Below are 22,502 nucleotides of genomic sequence, written 5' to 3'. Positions count from 1 at the left end.
ACTACTCATAATAAGGTTTTTATGTGTGAAAACTCATAATATATTGGATACCTGCCATATATTGAACTATCAGTCCTAATATGTATGATTTTATTAAAGGTGAGGTGTTCCAAGGAGCTGGAGAAATATTGTCCAAAAAAAAGAAACCACCTAAATCCCAGCTCTGTGGAATAATTCTCATATTTTTGAATAATATCAAATAAAATGCTGTCCCTACTTTAGTTTTCAATGGTACCACAAACACAGTCACAAAACAAAAAGAAGCATAAGCACATTTTATTCATGTCACCCTTATTACAATTAAAAGTATCTAAACACTTTACAGAGATCCAGAACCTGACCTCAATCAAGCAGTCAAACTACAGATCTCAAATCTCTCCCCATTTGTTTCCACTTTCCTCTCTATCTCTGCTGTCAGGAAAAACAGACACTATATTAAGTATATTATGTGTTTATTGGCATTATCATTTAAACACAATTCAAAGCTTCACATAGCAAAGCCAGTGTGTCATTATAGGCACTCTGCCTGTTTTACTTTTATTTGTCCACTTGATGGCGCAGTAGAGCAAATGAAGCACCATGAAGCTTCGACCCATGAGTGAACCAACTGGATGGAAAGCCTCAGTGCTTCATGAAGCTTCATCTCGCCATCACTACTTCTCCAGGAGTAAAACAAAAAAAGGCATGAAACGTGTGGGAATCGGAAGCTCCGTGTTGTCTCTCTGCATCAATTTGCGCTCTCTGTCACAGGGGAAAACCCCGGCAGCACATCCGGTGGAGTGACACGTCAAAACAAGAGCGGTAATTTCACAATAAAACTCTCTATATTAAAATGCATTGAAACGCACCTGAAAGGCAGAACAATTTATTTTCCAAAGTTACAGGGGGCCACAACAGAGGGCTGAAAGAGCCACATGCGGCTCCGGAGCCGCGGGTTGCCGACCCCTGGTGTAGGGAAACACCTGGGGATGTTTGTGGGGCACTAGCTCCATGCAGAGGCCTTGTTTACCAACTCACAGCTCTCTGGTATGTCTAGAGGCTGAGAAATAACTACTTAAAGATGCAAAAAAAACGCTGGTGAGGCTTTTTATAGCCCAAATTATGAAAATTTCAGACCCCCACAACTCAGAAACTATTTGAGCTACAGGCCTACAATTTAGCATAGAAAGTACTTTTGTGACTGTCTAATGGAATACAAATTTAGGACTAATTTGAAAATGGTGCAGCAACCACCATCTGGTGAAACCACACGGAATGACCCTAATGATACGGTGCAAACAGTACTAAGTGGTGTGATCACATGAAGTATAGAAATGGAATCTAAATTCAGAAGGAGTCAGAATTCATGAATAACATCATCAAGGCCCATACTGAAGAAGAATGGGGTTCTCAGATACAAACTTACTCAGACGGATCTAACAATGCTGATAATGATGAAGTCACTGTTGGTTTATTCTTTCCAGTTTTCAAGATCAGAAAAGGCTTTAGAGTTCCAGATGACAGCATTCACTGCAGAGATATCAGGGATCATTTTGGGACTTTGATGGGTGATGGACAACAAACTGGTCAGAATTATGTAGCGATTCATCAGCCGTGTTGACATCAATAAAGAAGCAAACTCCAAATCCAGACCCAATTTTTGATTAGAAATATTTCAAGCACTGTTTCAAATCCACAGAGCAGGGTGTGAGGGTTTTATTTGGGTTCCAGCACATGTGATGTGGAGGGTAATGAGGAAGCAGATAGCTAGGCACAAAGAGCAACCAAGGAGGAAAGAATACAATTTGATTTAGCACACGGAGGGTCAGATTATGACTCTGTCATTAACAAACTAGTCCAAGAAATATGGCAGAGGGTTCAGGAGACAAAAGAAGAGGGGGACTGATTTTGCTATTCAAGGTAAAATGGAAAAGTAAGAAGGCACTTCAGTGGTGCTAGAAGAGACTCAATTGTTCTAACCTGGCTAAGACTCAGACACTGCAGTCTGAAAAGTGGACTGGCTTTGATTGGGAAGCACAGAGAGAGGAACTGTGAGTGTGGTGAACTAGAAACTGTGAGAAATGTTCTTCTGAAGTGTAAGGTCTACTCATGCCAACAGAAGAAACATTAGAGACTAGGAGCAGCTGGACGAACTGTTTTTAATCTTTGCTTTCTACTTAACATGGAGGAGTGGACAAATATGAAGAAACTTCTGAACTTTCTCATGACCACAGGACTGCATAAGAAAATATGGAGGATTCTCTAAGGACTGTGAGTAACATCCAGTAGGTGGCAGCAATACGCCAGTGACGCGTCAAGTCCGCCTAATTCAATGAGGAAGAAGAAAGTAAGTCAGTGTTTCTGCCGGAACTTCACAGTGTGACACCCGGCGGATGTAAACAAAGAAGCATGAGCAGAGTTAGCTTCACTGCTGTGTGGACTGAGCTATAAAACGGCTGTATTATAGTATGAATGAGAAATATCAGAGCGAGAAAGTAACGATGTGTTCAGTTGAGTATCTGAGAGAGTTGATCAGCGACAGACTAGCTGCTGCTGCTGGAGAAATATTCACAGAGTTTGAAAAAACCATCGTCCAGTACCAGGAGGAGATCGATCGTCAGCGCAGACTGCTGGATGTCATCTGGAAACCACACATCCCCTTACAGCCCATAGGTGTGTATGAAGAATTCCACTTATAGCATGTGTAGTGGTTGTAGTGTGGAAAAGAGGTGAAGAAGCGTGTACAGGCAGGCTGGAAGGGCTGGAGAAAAGTGTCAGGTGTGATAGAAGAGTTTCAGCTCAAATGAAAGGAAAGGTTTACAAAACTGTGGTGAGACCAGCCACGTTGTTTGGTCTGGAGACAGTGTCCCTGAGGAAAAGACAGGAGGCAGAGCTGGAGGTAGCAGAAGTGAAGATGCTGAGGTTCTCTTTGGGAGTGACCAGGATGGATAGGATCAGGAATGAGTACATCAGAGGGACAGCACATGTTAGAGGCTTTGGAGATAAAGTCAGAGAGGCCAGACTGAGATGGTTCAGACATGTCCAGAGGAGAGAGAGTGAATATATTGGTAGAAGGATGCTGAGTTTCCCACTGCCAGGCAGGAGGCCTAGAGGAAGACCAAAGAGGAGGTTTATGGATGTGGTTAAAGAGGACATGAAGGTAGTTGGTGTGAGAGAAGAGGATGCAGCAGACAGGGTTAGATGGAGGCAATTGATTCACTGTGGAGACCCCTGAAGGGAAAAGCTGAAAAGAAGAAGAAGAAGCATGTGTAGTGGTTGTGTCCTCTCTCTTGCATTGTGTAGATAATCAGACTGGGAGCATCCTCCCTATTGGCTTCAAATCCGCCGTTTATTTGCAGGAGCTGGTAAAACACTGATATTACTCTGACAGTCGTGCACGTGGTAACCTCCAGATAATGCTAGAAACACAAAACAATTTATTCAGCACGGAGGTTAAACTTAATTAGCATTTTGCTAGCGGAGCTTAAACTGGTCATCTTACCACGGCAACCGGACACAGCAGACTGAGACCGTAATGTGGGGAACACACCCCAAGTCTGCAGGGCACAGATATGAAGAGTAGATACGGCAGACTCTTTGGATGTTGACCCAGAGCCAGCTGCGAGCATGCCGGTTGTGTGAGAAACCGTAATGCACCTAACTCGGTAAACTGACATTTGCCTTACCTCGAAAGGGCTTTAATAAGCTGCAAAGACTTTACTGAGAAGGACTGAAAGACCAAAAGAAACTTTTAAAGAGGTTTAAAACCAAGAAATGGAGCCGCTGTGCTGATTGGGCTAAACGAACGCACCTGTGTGGGTGATCCTGAACGCCGCACTTTGGCGACACAAGCCTCATTTGGACTTTATTTTCTGTTTTTGGATAATTATGAGTAATATTCAGGATATACACTCTTATGCGAGAAAAGTTATGGACGAACAATTGGAAAAAATGGACGAGGAGCTCAAGAAAACTTTAACTACAGATGCTTCAGGCACTGCCATCCAACCTAACAGGCCATCTAAAGAATGAAAAACTTTAGCCAGCGTGGAGGACGATGACGGGCACGTCACCAACGCCCTCATTTCTGCTGCAATTGAACGAATTGAACGGCTGCAGATGGAAACGCTTGAAGGCCCTCATTCGGTGGAAAATACTGTGAAAGAGGTCAAAGATTCTCTGGATGGCATGGAGAAGCAGCTGGAAGAAGTCACAACAAAAGTTCAAACCTTGGAGGCGGCAGTCACCGCACTACAAAAGGAGAAAGCAGAGCTGGGGGAGAAATACGACGAGCTGGAGGCATATAGGAGGAGCTGGAACCTTCGGGTGGCCAACCGGTGAAGACACCAGGAAGATCATCACAGACCTGTTTGGACAGGTCTCCCCAGGAATCAAGGAGCAGCTGGAGCTGAGGGTGGATGTCGCACACCGGCTGGGCCCCCGGTCCGGGGAGCAGAGGTCCAGCCGTAACATCATTGTGCTCTTCATATCCAGAGCCCACCGGGACCACGTCTGGAGAGACGCCAGGACAGCAACGGTGCTCAAGGAGCGCAAGATCAGGGTCTTTGAAGACCTTACGCAACAGGTGAAGGATGCCCGAAACAAGCTGTGGCCCCAGGTGGAGCAAGGAGGGCAAAAGAGCCGGCTTCAGGGGGGCATTCGCCTCCATCGACTGACAAAGAGTGACTACGTAACGTAAGATCACATTAAGTATAGAAACTATGACACACATGTAAACACAATGCTGTAGATCCAAGATTCAAGAGTTTTATTTTCACATACTAGAAATTACGTAAAACAATTACTGGCAGTGAAAGGCTTGCGTCTCTCATTCCCAATAACAGTGCAAAAAGAACACACAACAATCAAGATAGACAGAATAGTATAAAATGTGCAAATGAGGGGTTGTGCAAAATGTTCAGGTTATTTGGAGTTTAAAAGTCTTATGGGCTGGGGGATGAAACTGTCTCTGAGCCTGCTGGTGTGGGCACCGATGCTGCGGTACCGACGGCCAGAAGGCAGCAGGCAGAACAGTTTGTGGCTGGGGTGGTGAGAGTCCCTAATGATCTGGGTGTAGAGCTCCTCCATGGATGGCAGCATCGTCCTGGTGCTGTGCAGTCTTCACCACCCTCTGTAGAGCCTTACGGTTGAGGACGGTGCAACTGCCGTACCAGGAGGTGATGCAGCCGGTCAGGATACTTTCTATGGTGCACCTGTAGAAGCTGCAGAAGATTCTGGAGTCCATGTTGAGCCTCCACATCCTGCGGAGGAAGAAGAGCCGCTGTCAGTGTGGTGTGACCAGGACAGGTCCTCACTGATGTGAACCCCGAGGAACCTGAAGCTGCTGACTCTCTCCACCGTAGTCCCGTTGATGGAGAGAGGGGGCGTGTTCATCCCTCTGTCTCTTCCTGTAGTCCACTATCAGCTCCTTAGTTTTGCTGACATTCAGACGGAGGTCAGGACACTAAGATGTCAGGGCTCTGACCTCCTCTCTGTATACACTAAAGCTTTTCTTGGTTCTTTACTAAAATACTGAATAGATATTACTAACTACACAGAGCAACATTTTGGTTTAGCCCTGTGGCTTAACACTGAGAGGGTGCAGCTTTATCTTTTATCTCGACCTAAGAGAGGATCCAGATTCTTTTTGTTTGTTCTGTTTGTGTTTTTAAGTCCTTAGTCCAGTCATGTCTATTTCTGTTTTGTCCATAAATTCGAGGAGGATTAGAAATGATTTAAAAAGGAAAGTGGTGTTTTTGTTTTGTCAGGGAAACCAGCAGATTTTTACTTCATCCAAGAAACGCATGCCGAAAAGCCAGACAGTTTATTCTGGAAAAATCAATGGAGGAAAGACATCTGGTTTTCATTTGGTACAAACAAGTCAGCAGGGGGCGCTGTCCTAAAAGGAAACTTGAAAGGCCAAATTATTAAACAGCTTTCAGATGATAAGGGACGGTGGATTATGTTGTTACTAAACACAGATCACTCACAATTTATTTTGGTAAACATCTATGCAACCAGTAATAAAAAAGAAAATGTTCACTTATTTCTGGCTACAGAAGATGCAATCAATGGACGGTTGTCAACATTTCCTTTAGCTAAGATTATCTGGGGTGGGGATTTTAATACAGTTATGAAAGATGGAACTGATAGACTCCCGATCAAAAATAAAGGAGCAATGAATGAGTTAGATAACTTCTGTAACAGGTTAAAGTTAACTGACATATGGAGGCATAAACATCCAGATGATAAAAGGTATACATGGAGTAATAAAGATAAATCCTTACAGCCTCGTACTGACTTCTGGCTGCTCTCAGCCGGCATAACTGATAATGTAGAGAGAACAGAGATTAAACCCACTATTTTCACAGACCATAAAGCAATTTCAATTAGGATAAACCTGTCTAAAAGACCACAAATTAACACAGACTACTGGAAATTAAACAAAACACTAATTCAGACTATGACTTTCAAAACCAAATAAAAAGCTCATTGAGAAGAACTGGAGACAAGCAATGATTACCAGCCTGTCTGGAAATAAAAATAAAATACGAAACAAGAAGATTTTCTTTAGCATTGGACATAAAAATGTCTAAAACAACAAGAGAAAAAGAAATCCATGTTGTTACAAAGATGATGAACTTAACTGAAAAAGAAAACCCGTCTGAGGATGAAGCCAGAGAACTTGTTTCACTTCAATCTGCATTGGGTTTAATTTATGAAGAAACAACCAACATATACAGAAACAACACAACATGTACAGAAACAACACAACATGTACAGAAACAACACAACATGTACAGAAACAACACAACATGTACAGAAACAACACAACATGTACAGAAACAACACAACATGTACAGAAACAACACAACATGTACAGAAACAACACAACATGTACAGAAACAACACAACATGTACAGAAACAACACAACATGTACAGAAACAACACAACATGTACAGAAACAACACAACATGTACAGAAACAACATATACAGCACAGAAACAACACAACATGTACAGAAACAACACAACATGTACAGAAACAACACAACATATACAGAAACAACACAACACGTACAGAAACAACACAACATGTACAGAAACAACACAACATGTACAGAAACAACATATACAGCACAGAAACAACACAACATATACAGAAACAACACAACATGTACAGAAACAACACAACATATACAGAAACAACACAACACGTACAGAAACAACACAACATATACAGAAACAACACAACATGTACAGAAACAACACAACATGTACAGAAACAACACAACATATACAGAAACAACACAACATGTACAGAAACAACACAACATATACAGAAACAACACAACATGTACAGAAACAACACAACATGTACAGAAACAACACAACATATACAGAAACAACACAACATGTACAGAAACAACACAACATGTACAGAAACAACACAACATGTACAGAAACAACACAACATGTACAGAAACAACACAACATGTACAGAAACAACATATACAGCACAGAAACAACACAACATGTACAGAAACAACACAACATGTACAGAAACAACACAACATATACAGAAACAACACAACATGTACAGAAACAACACAACATGTACAGAAACAACATATACAGCACAGAAACAACACAACATATACAGAAACAACACAACATGTACAGAAACAACACAACATATACAGAAACAACACAACACGTACAGAAACAACACAACATATACAGAAACAACACAACACGTACAGAAACAACACAACATGTACAGAAACAACACAACATGTACAGAAACAACATATACAGCACAGAAACAACACAACATATACAGAAACAACACAACATGTACAGAAACAACACAACATATACAGAAACAACACAACATGTACAGAAACAACATATACAGCACAGAAACAACACAACATATACAGAAACAACACAACATGTACAGAAACAACATATACAGCACAGAAACAACACAACATATACAGAAACAACACAACATGTACAGAAACAACACAACATATACAGAAACAACACAACACGTACAGAAACAACACAACATATACAGAAACAACACAACATGTACAGAAACAACACAACATATACAGAAACAACACAACATGTACAGAAACAACACAACATATACAGAAACAACACAACATGTACAGAAACAACACAACATGTACAGAAACAACACAACATATACAGAAACAACACAACATGTACAGAAACAACACAACATATACAGAAACAACACAACATGTACAGAAACAACACAACACATACAGAAACAACACAACACATACAGAAACAACACAACACATACAGAAACAACACAACACATACAGAAACAACACCACACATACAGAAACAACACAACATATACAGAAACAACACAACACGTACAGAAACAACACAACACGTACAGAAACAACACAACACGTACAGAAACAACACAACATGTACAGAAACAACACAACATGTACAGAAACAACACAACATGTACAGAAACAACACAACATATACAGAAACAACACAACATGTACAGAAACAACACAACATGTACAGAAACAACACAACATGTACAGAAACAACACAACATGTACAGAAACAACACAACATGTACAGAAACAACACAACATGTACAGAAACAACACAACATATACAGAAACAACACAACATATACAGAAACAACACAACACATACAGAAACAACACAACATATACAGAAACAACCAACATATACAGAAACAACACAACACATACAGAAACAACACAAACACATACAGAAACAACACAACATATACAGAAACAACACAACACATACAGAAACAACACAACACATACAGAAACAACACAACATATACAGCACAGAAACAACACAACACATACAGAAACAACACAACATGTACAGCACAGAAACAACACAACACATACAGAAACAACACAACATATACAGAAACAACACAACACATACAGAAACAACACAACACATACAGAAACAACACAACATATACAGAAACAACACAACACATACAGAAACAACACAACACATACAGAAACAACACAACATATACAGAAACAACACAACACATACAGAAACAACACAACACATACAGAAACAACACAACATGTACAGCACAGAAACAACACAACACATACAGAAACAACACATGTACAGCACAGAAACAACACAACACATACAGCACAGAAACAACACAACACATACAGAAACAACACAACACATACAGCACAGAAACAACACAACATATACAGAAACAACACAACATATACAGAAACAACACAACATATACAGAAACAACACAACATATACAGAAACAACACAACACATACAGAAACAACACAACTTATACAGCACAGAAACAACACAACACATACAGAAACAACACAACACATACAGCACAGAAACAACACAACATATACAGAAACAACACAACATATACAGAAACAACACAACATATACAGAAACAACACAACATATACAGAAACAACACAACATATACAGAAACAACACAACATATACAGAAACAACACAACACATACAGCACAGAAACAACACAACACATACAGAAACAACACAACACATACAGCACAGAAACAACACAACACATACAGCACAGAAACAACACAACACATACAGAAACAACACAACACATACAGAAACAACACAACACATACAGAAACAACACAACACATACAGAAACAACACAACACATACAGAAACAACACAACACATACAGCACAGAAACAACACAACATATACAGCACAGAAACAACACAACACATACAGAAACAACACAACATATACAGAAACAACACAACATGTACAGAAACAACACAACATATACAGCACAGAAACAACACAACACGTACAGCACAGAAACAACACAACACATACAGCACAGAAACAACACAACACATACAGAAACAACACAACACATACAGAAACAACACAACACATACAGAAACAACACAACACATACAGAAACAACACAACATATACAGCACAGAAACAACACAACATATACAGCACAGAAACAACACAACACGTACAGCACAGAAACAACACAACACATACAGCACAGAAACAACACAACACATACAGAAACAACACAACACATACAGAAACAACACAACACATACAGAAACAACACAACACATACAGAAACAACACAACATATACAGCACAGAAACAACACAACACATACAGCACAGAAACAACACAACACATACAGCACAGAAACAACACAACACATACAGAAACAACACAACACATACAGCACAGAAACAACACAACATATACAGCACAGAAACAACACAACACATACAGAAACAACACAACATATACAGCACAGAAACAACACAACACATACAGAAACAACACAACACATACAGAAACAACACAACATATACAGCACAGAAACAACACAACACATACAGAAACAACACAACACATACAGCACAGAAACAACACAACATATACAGCACAGAAACAACACAACATATACAGCACAGAAACAACACAACACATACACCACAGAAACAACACAACATATACAGCACAGAAACAACACAACACATACAGCACAGAAACAACACAACACATACAGAAACAACACAACACATACAGCACAGAAACAACACAACATATACAGCACAGAACAACACAACACATACAGAAACAACACAACATGTACAGCACAGAAACAACACAACATATACACCACAGAAACAACACAACACATACAGAGACAACACAACATATACAGCACAGAAACAACACAACATATACAGCACAGAAACAACACAACATATACAGCACAGAAACAACACAACACATACAGAAACAACACAACACATACAGAAACAACACAACACATACAGCACAGAAACAACACAACATATACAGCACAGAAACAACACAACACATACAGAAACAACACAACATATACAGCACAGAAACAACACAACACATACAGAAACAACACAACATATACAGCACAGAAACAACACAACACATACAGAAACAACACAACACATACAGCACAGAAACAACACAACACATACAGCACAGAAACAACACAACACATACAGCACAGAAACAACACAACACATACAGAAACAACACAACACATACAGAAACAACACAACACATACAGCACAGAAACAACACACATATACAGCACAGAAAACAACACAACACATACAGAAACACACAACATTACAGCACAGAAACAACACCAAACACATACAGAAACAACACAACATATACAGGCACAGAAACAACACAACACATACAGAAACAACACAACATATACAGCACAGAACAACACAACACATACAGAAACAACACAACATATACAGCACAGAAACAACACAACACATACAGAAACAACACAACACATACAGCACAGAAACAACACAACCATACAGAAACAACACAACATATACAGCAAGAAACAACACAACACATACAGAACAACACAACACATACAGCACAGAAACAACACAACACATACACCACAGAAACACACAACATATACAGCACAGAAAAACACAAACAATACAGCACAAGAAACAACACAACATATACAGCACAGAAACAACACAACACATACAGCACAGAAAACAACACAACACTATACCAGCACAGAAACCAACACGAAACACATACAGAAACAACACAACATATACAGCACAGAAGACAACACAACACATACAGAAAACAACACAACATATACAGCACAGAAACAACACAACACATACAGAAACAACACAACATATACAGCACAGAAACAACACAACACATACAGAAACAACACAACATATACAGCACAGAAACAACACAACACATACAGAAACAACACAACACATACAGAAACAACACAACACATACAGAAAACACACAACATATACAGCACAGAAACAACACAACACATACACCACAGAAACAACACAACATATACAGCACAGAAACAACACAACACATACAGCACAGAAACAACACAACACATACAGCACAGAAACAACACAACATATACACCACAGAAACAACACTACACATACAGCACAGAAACAACACAACACATACAGCACAGAAACAACACAACACATACAGAAACAACACAACATATACAGAAACAACACAACATATACAGCACAGAAACAACACAACATATACAGCACAGAAACAACACAACATATACAGCACAGAAACAACACAACACATACAGCACAGAAACAACACAACATATACAGCACAGAAACAACACAACATATACAGAAACAACACAACACATACAGCACAGAAACAACACAACACATACAGCACAGAAACAACACAACACATACAGCACAGAAACAACACAACACATACAGCACAGAAACAACACAACATATACAGCACAGAAACAACACAACACATACAGAAAACAACACAACACATACAGCACAGAAACAACACAACACATACAGCACAGAAACAACACAACACATACAGCACAGAAACAACACAACACATACAGAAACAACACAACATATACAGCACAGAAACAACACAACATATACAGCACAGAAACAACACAACATATACAGCACAGAAACAACACAACATATACAGCACAGAAACAACACAACATATACAGCACAGAAACAACACAACACATACAGCACAGAAACAACACAACACATACAGCACAGAAACAACACAACACATACAGAAACAACACAACATATACACCACAGAAACAACACAACACATACAGCACAGAAACAACACAACACATACAGCACAGAAACAACACAACACATACAGAAACAACACAACATATACAGCACAGAAACAACACAACATGTACAGAAACAACACAACATATACAGCACAGAAACAACACAACACATACAGAAACAACACAACACATACAGAAACAACACAACACATACAGCACAGAAACAACACATGTACAGAAACAACACAACATATACAGCACAGAAACAACACAACATGTACAGAAACAACACAACATATACAGCACAGAAACAACACAACATGTACAGAAACAACACAACATATACAGCACAGAAACAACACAACACATACAGAAACAACACAACACATACAGAAACAACACATACAGCACAGAAACAACACAACATATACAGCACAGAAACAACACAACACATACAGAAACAACACAACATATACAGCACAGAAACAACACAACACATACAGAAACAACACAACACATACAGAAACAACACAACATATACAGAAACAACACAACATATACAGCACAGAAACAACACAACATATACAGAAACAACACAACATGTACAGAAACAACACAACACATACAGCACAGAAACAACACAACACACACAGAAACAACACAACATATACAGCACAGAAACAACACAACACATACAGCACAGAAACAACACAACATATACAGCACAGAAACAACACAACATATACAGCACAGAAACAACACAACATATACAGCACAGAAACAACACAACACATACAGCACAGAAACAACACAACATATACACCACAGAAACAACACAACATATACAGAAACAACACAACATATACAGCACAGAAACAACACAACACATACAGAAACAACACAACATATACAGCACAGAAACAGCACAACACATACAGCACAGAAACAACACAACATATACAGAAACAACACAACATATACAGCACAGAAACAACACAACACATACACCACAGAAACAACACAACATATACAGCACAGAAACAACACAACATATACAGCACAGAAACAACACAACACATACAGAAACAACACAACACATACACCACAGAAACAACACAACACATACAGCACAGAAACAACACAACACATACAGCACAGAAACAACACAACACATACAGAAACAACACAACACATACAGAAACAACACAACACATACAGCACAGAAACAACACATGTACAGAAACAACACAACATATACAGCACAGAAACGACACAACATGTACAGAAACAACACAACATATACAGCACAGAAACAACACAACATGTACAGAAACAACACAACATATACAGCACAGAAACAACACAACATGTACAGAAACAACACAACATATACAGCACAGAAACAACACAACATGTACAGAAACAACACAACATATACAGAAACAACACAACACGTACAGAAACAACACAACATATACAGAAACAACACAACATGTACAGAAACAACACAACATATACAGAAACAACACAACATGTACAGAAACAACACAACATATACAGAAACAACACAACATGTACAGAAACAACACAACATGTACAGAAACAACACAACATATACAGAAACAACACAACATGTACAGAAACAACACAACATATACAGAAACAACACAACACATACAGAAACAACACAACACATACAGAAACAACACAACACATACAGAAACAACACCACACATACAGAAACAACACAACATATACAGAAACAACACAACACGTACAGAAACAACACAACACGTACAGAAACAACACAACACGTACAGAAACAACACAACATGTACAGAAACAACACAACATGTACAGAAACAACACAACATGTACAGAAACAACACAACATATACAGAAACAACACAACATGTACAGAAACAACACAACATGTACAGAAACAACACAACATGTACAGAAACAACACAACATGTACAGAAACAACACAACATGTACAGAAACAACACAACATGTACAGAAACAACACAACATATACAGAAACAACACAACATATACAGAAACAACACAACACATACAGAAACAACACAACATATACAGAAACAACCAAACATATACAGAAACAACACAACACATACAGAAACAACACAACACATACAGAACAACACAACATATACAGAAACAACACAACACATACAGAAACAACACAACACATACAGAAACAACACAACATATACAGCACAGAAACAACACAACACATACAGAAACAACACAACATGTACAGCACAGAAACAACACAACACATACAGAAACAACACAACATATACAGAAACAACACAACACATACAGAAACAACACAACACATACAGAAACAACACAACATATACAGAAACAACACAACACATACAGAAACAACACAACACATACAGAAACAACACAACATATACAGAAACAACACAACACATACAGAAACAACACAACACATACAGAAACAACACAACATGTACAGCACAGAAACAACACAACACATACAGAAACAACACATGTACAGCACAGAAACAACACAACACATACAGCACAGAAACAACACAACACATACAGAAACAACACAACACATACAGCACAGAAACAACACAACATATACAGAAACAACACAACATATACAGAAACAACACAACATATACAGAAACAACACAACATATACAGAAACAACACAACACATACAGAAACAACACAACTTATACAGCACAGAAACAACACAACACATACAGAAACAACACAACACATACAGCACAGAAACAACACAACATATACAGAAAGAACACAACATATACAGAAACAACACAACATATACAGAAACAACACAACATATACAGAAACAACACAACATATACAGAAACAACACAACATATACAGAAACAACACAACACATACAGCACAGAAACAACACAACACATACAGAAACAACACAACACATACAGCACAGAAACAACACAACACATACAGCACAGAAACAACACAACACATACAGAAACAACACAACACATACAGAAACAACACAACACATACAGAAACAACACAACACATACAGAAACAACACAACACATACAGAAACAACACAACACATACAGCACAGAAACAACACAACATATACAGCACAGAAACAACACAACACATACAGAAACAACACAACATATACAGAAACAACACAACATGTACAGAAACAACACAACATATACAGCACAGAAACAACACAACACGTACAGCACAGAAACAACACAACACATACAGCACAGAAACAACACAACACATACAGAAACAACACAACACATACAGAAACAACACAACACATACAGAAACAACACAACACATACAGAAACAACACAACATATACAGCACAGAAACAACACAACATATACAGCACAGAAACAACACAACACGTACAGCACAGAAACAACACAACACATACAGCACAGAAACAACACAACACATACAGAAACAACACAACACATACAGAAACAACACAACACATACAGAAACAACACAACACATACAGAAACAACACAACATATACAGCACAGAAACAACACAACACATACAGCACAGAAACAACACAACACATACAGCACAGAAACAACACAACACATACAGAAACAACACAACACATACAGCACAGAAACAACACAACATATACAGCACAGAAACAACACAACACATACAGAAACAACACAACATATACAGCACAGAAACAACACAACACATACAGAAACAACACAACACATACAGAAACAACACAACATATACAGCACAGAAACAACACAACACATACAGAAACAACACAACACATACAGCACAGAAACAACACAACATATACAGCACAGAAACAACACAACATATACAGCACAGAAACAACACAACACATACACCACAGAAACAACACAACATATACAGCACAGAAACAACACAACACATACAGCACAGAAACAACACAACACATACAGAAACAACACAACACATACAGCACAGAAACAACACAACATATACAGCACAGAAACAACACAACACATACAGAAACAACACAACATGTACAGCACAGAAACAACACAACATATACACCACAGAAACAACACAACACATACAGAGACAACACAACATATACAGCACAGAAACAACACAACATATACAGCACAGAAACAACACAACATATACAGCACAGAAACAACACAACACATACAGAAACAACACAACACATACAGAAACAACACAACACATACAGCACAGAAACAACACAACATATACAGCACAGAAACAACACAACACATACAGAAACAACACAACATATACAGCACAGAAACAACACAACACATACAGAAACAACACAACATATACAGCACAGAAACAACACAACACATACAGAAACAACACAACACATACAGCACAGAAACAACACAACACATACAGCACAGAAACAACACAACACATACAGCACAGAAACAACACAACACATACAGAAACAACACAACACATACAGAAACAACACAACACATACAGCACAGAAACAACACAACATATACAGCACAGAAACAACACAACACATACAGAAACAACACAACATATACAGCACAGAAACAACACAACACATACAGAAACAACACAACATATACAGCACAGAAACAACACAACACATACAGAAACAACACAACATATACAGCACAGAAACAACACAACACATACAGAAACAACACAACATATACAGCACAGAAACAACACAACACATACAGAAACAACACAACACATACAGCACAGAAACAACACAACACATACAGAAACAACACAACATATACAGCACAGAAACAACACAACACATACAGAAACAACACAACACATACAGCACAGAAACAACACAACACATACACCACAGAAACAACACAACATATACAGCACAGAAACAACACAACACATACAGCACAGAAACAACACAACATATACAGCACAGAAACAACACAACACATACAGCACAGAAACAACACAACATATACAGCACAGAAACAACACAACACATACAGAAACAACACAACATATACAGCACAGAAACAACACAACACATACAGAAACAACACAACATATACAGCACAGAAACAACACAACACATACAGAAACAACACAACATATACAGCACAGAAACAACACAACACATACAGAAACAACACAACATATACAGCACAGAAACAACACAACACATACAGAAACAACACAACACATACAGAAACAACACAACACATACAGAAACAACACAACATATACAGCACAGAAACAACACAACACATACACCACAGAAACAACACAACATATACAGCACAGAAACAACACAACACATACAGCACAGAAACAACACAACACATACAGCACAGAAACAACACAACATATACACCACAGAAACAACACTACACATACAGCACAGAAACAACACAACACATACAGCACAGAAACAACACAACACATACAGAAACAACACAACATATACAGAAACAACACAACATATACAGCACAGAAACAACACAACATATACAGCACAGAAACAACACAACATATACAGCACAGAAACAACACAACACATACAGCACAGAAACAACACAACATATACAGCACAGAAACAACACAACATATACAGAAACAACACAACACATACAGCACAGAAACAACACAACACATACAGCACAGAAACAACACAACACATACAGCACAGAAACAACACAACACATACAGCACAGAAACAACACAACATATACAGCACAGAAACAACACAACACATACAGAAACAACACAACACATACAGCACAGAAACAACACAACACATACAGCACAGAAACAACACAACACATACAGCACAGAAACAACACAACACATACAGAAACAACACAACATATACAGCACAGAAACAACACAACATATACAGCACAGAAACAACACAACATATACAGCACAGAAACAACACAACATATACAGCACAGAAACAACACAACACATACAGCACAGAAACAACACAACACATACAGCACAGAAACAACACAACACATACAGAAACAACACAACATATACACCACAGAAACAACACAACACATACAGCACAGAAACAACACAACACATACAGCACAGAAACAACACAACACATACAGAAACAACACAACATATACAGCACAGAAACAACACAACATGTACAGAAACAACACAACATATACAGCACAGAAACAACACAACACATACAGAAACAACACAACACATACAGAAACAACACAACACATACAGCACAGAAACAACACATGTACAGAAACAACACAACATATACAGCACAGAAACAACACAACATGTACAGAAACAACACAACATATACAGCACAGAAACAACACAACATGTACAGAAACAACACAACATATACAGCACAGAAACAACACAACACATACAGAAACAACACAACACATACAGAAACAACACATACAGCACAGAAACAACACAACATATACAGCACAGAAACAACACAACACATACAGAAACAACACAACATATACAGCACAGAAACAACACAACACATACAGAAACAACACAACACATACAGAAACAACACAACATATACAGAAACAACACAACATATACAGCACAGAAACAACACAACATATACAGAAACAACACAACATGTACAGAAACAACACAACACATACAGCACAGAAACAACACAACACACACAGAAACAACACAACATATACAGCACAGAAACAACACAACACATACAGCACAGAAACAACACAACATATACAGCACAGAAACAACACAACATATACAGCACAGAAACAACACAACATATACAGCACAGAAACAACACAACACATACAGCACAGAAACAACACAACATATACACCACAGAAACAACACAACATATACAGAAACAACACAACATATACAGCACAGAAACAACACAACACATACAGAAACAACACAACATATACAGCACAGAAACAGCACAACACATACAGCACAGAAACAACACAACATATACAGAAACAACACAACATATACAGCACAGAAACAACACAACACATACACCACAGAAACAACACAACATATACAGCACAGAAACAACACAACATATACAGCACAGAAACAACACAACACATACAGAAACAACACAACACATACACCACAGAAACAACACAACACATACAGCACAGAAACAACACAACACATACAGCACAGAAACAACACAACACATACAGAAACAACACAACACATACAGAAACAACACAACACATACAGCACAGAAACAACACATGTACAGAAACAACACAACATATACAGCACAGAAACGACACAACATGTACAGAAACAACACAACATATACAGCACAGAAACAACACAACATGTACAGAAACAACACAACATATACAGCACAGAAACAACACAACACATACAGCACAGAAACAACACAACATATACAGCACAGAAACAACACAACACATACAGAAACAACACAACATATACAGCACAGAAACAACACAACACATACAGAAACAACACAACACATACAGAAACAACACAACATATACAGCACAGAAACAACACAACATATACAGAAACAACACAACATATACAGCACAGAAACAACACAACGCATACAGCACAGAAACAACACAACACATACAGCACAGAAACAACACAACATATACAGCACAGAAACAACACAACACATACAGAAACAACACAACATATACAGCACAGAAACAACACAACACATACAGAAACAACACAACACATACAGCACAGAAACAACACAACACATACAGCACAGAAATGTCTCCAACATCCACATGGACCTTAACCTTCCTGTTGTAAAGGTCAGCTTGCTTCTGCTGCTGTTTTGTGGCAGAGATCTGAGCAACTTTCAGAGCCTGGGCCAAACCGCGCCTAAGGCACTGCACATAGGCGTCATAGTCCACCATGCGGTCATCTCGAAGAACTGACCCAAACATCAAGTCAACAGACAGCCTAGGAGTTTAAAGAATTTTAAAATCAATATGGAGGTGCATGGGGAGCCAGTAGAGGGATTGGAGGATGGGAGTTACACGATTGAATTTTTGTGATCCGTTAAAAGGTGAGCAGCAGCGTTCTGAACTAGCTGCAGTCTCGACAGTGAGATTTTGCTGAATCCTGAGTAAAGTGCACTAGGTAAAGCACCTACTCCAGTACAGCGTCCGTCTCTGGCCTTGATGCCCCGCCTCATCATGTACCCCCTTCAGAACGCTCTCTTTCAGTGCAAAGGGCACAACATACCGGTACGTCTTTCTCCCTGTAACGGCATCCTTGGTAGCACACCTGATCTGACTGTGAGCTTTTCCCAATGCCTTACGATGCGCAAAGCATCAGCTGGTTCATGTGTACGTTCACGTCTAGACGGGCGCCTCCGACGCTCCACAAACTGAAGCACATGGCTCAAACACAGATCAACACGCTGCATTGCCATCAATTTATCCCTCGGCAGGGGACGAACCTCAGACAGCTCAGAAGGTTGAATGGGTTTAACAAGCTGAGACAGGAGGAAGACTTGGGGTAGCAGGTGCTCTTGGTCCAAAGACCGAACCACAACTGCAGACACCATCTGCTGCAAGATGCACGAATCCACAGCCTGTGACCCAACATTTTTGGACGCCACAGTTGCTTGATGATGCGTCTGTAGCATTGCTAGAGGATCACAGGAATGGTGAAAAACATCCTGCACACAGAGTTCAGAGCATTCGCTGCCTCCATGAGCGCACCATAAGGGACATTTGTGAGATGATGGAGCATGCTTGGATGCGCAAAAGGCTCATGACTGAGAGCATCCGCGACTACATCCTTAGGGCCTGGAATGTACTTTATGTCAAAGTCAAAAGGGGCAAGCTTCGCAACCTATCTTTGTTCACAGGCATCGAGTTTGGGCTTACTGATGATGTAGGTCAGTGGATTGTTGTCAGTCCACACAATGAAAGAGTGAGCTCTCAACCAGTGACTGCATTTATCACAAACAGCCCATTTAAGCACCTAAAACTCCAGTCTGTGGGCTGGATGGCGAGACTGTGCAAATTTAAGAGACTTGCTGGCAAACGCTATAGGTTGAGCAACATCATCAACCTCTGCTAGCTGAGACAACACAGCACCAAGGCCAAAGGAGGAGGCATCAACGGACAGCAAAAATGGCTTGCTGAAGTCAGGGTGATCTAGAGTGGCGTTATCCAACAGAGTCCGTTTCAACTTTACAAAAGCTTCACTACATTCAGTTGTCCAGTCAGCAGAAGTGCACTTTCTGGTCACAGATGAACATCTTTTTCCTTTAGCGTGTCATGGTCTCTTCACGGCAGACGTCAGGGCAAACAGGGGCCTACTAATGTATGAGTATTCCTCAAAGAATTGCTGGTAAAATCCAACCACACCAAGAAACTAGGGATGCACCGATACCACTGTTTTCCAAAACGAGTAGTGTACGGGTACTTGGATTTGAGTACTCACGATACCGAGTACTTACGCCATTACACATAGTTATTTTGATTATTTTTTTAATTTTTCCACAGATATCGTCTGTTATTTGATTTTCTTGTACATGGGTGACTGTCACAAGTTTCACTGCAGTACAAACAAAATTTAACAAAATTGTCATATACTGACATTCAACATTAGTGCTTTTATAAACATTACACTGCCACACATATTGTAAGATTCCAGTAAAACATTGTCA

At 39.1% G+C, this 22,502-nt stretch overlaps 2 protein-coding genes across 9 annotated transcripts in view; one reads left to right on the top strand and one right to left on the bottom strand.

Annotated features, from left to right (window-relative positions):
* Window positions 1-22,502, top strand: part of LOC127535524 (zinc finger protein 883-like) — a 131,975-nt gene that overhangs the window by 41,633 nt on the left and 67,840 nt on the right. For 4 of the 7 annotated variants that reach the window (XM_051953791.1, XM_051953792.1, XM_051953788.1 and 1 more), the window contains exon 1: window positions 2,321-2,652. The exons of 2 other annotated variants lie outside the window; for them this stretch is intronic. In XM_051953791.1, the coding sequence (XP_051809751.1) occupies window positions 2,448-2,652 (205 nt within the window). In that variant the 5' untranslated portion in view covers window positions 2,321-2,447. Of the gene's footprint in view, window positions 1-2,320; window positions 2,653-22,502 lie in introns of those variants that run through there. One more of the 7 variants, XM_051953793.1, reaches the window with a different exon arrangement.
* LOC127535546 (zinc finger BED domain-containing protein 4-like) overlaps window positions 1-22,502 on the bottom strand; it is a 122,267-nt gene that overhangs the window by 39,735 nt on the left and 60,030 nt on the right. The window contains exon 3 of one of the 2 annotated variants that reach the window (XM_051953861.1): window positions 4,731-5,240. The exons of the other annotated variant lie outside the window; for it this stretch is intronic. The gene's annotated coding sequence lies outside the window, so the exon portion shown is untranslated. Of the gene's footprint in view, window positions 1-4,730; window positions 5,241-22,502 lie in introns of those variants that run through there. 2 annotated transcript variants of the gene reach the window in all.

Source organism: Acanthochromis polyacanthus, chromosome 9, assembly GCF_021347895.1.
Source record: "Acanthochromis polyacanthus isolate Apoly-LR-REF ecotype Palm Island chromosome 9, KAUST_Apoly_ChrSc, whole genome shotgun sequence".
NCBI lineage: Eukaryota > Metazoa > Chordata > Actinopteri > Pomacentridae > Acanthochromis > Acanthochromis polyacanthus.
This window is presented reverse-complemented; position numbering and strand designations above follow the sequence as displayed.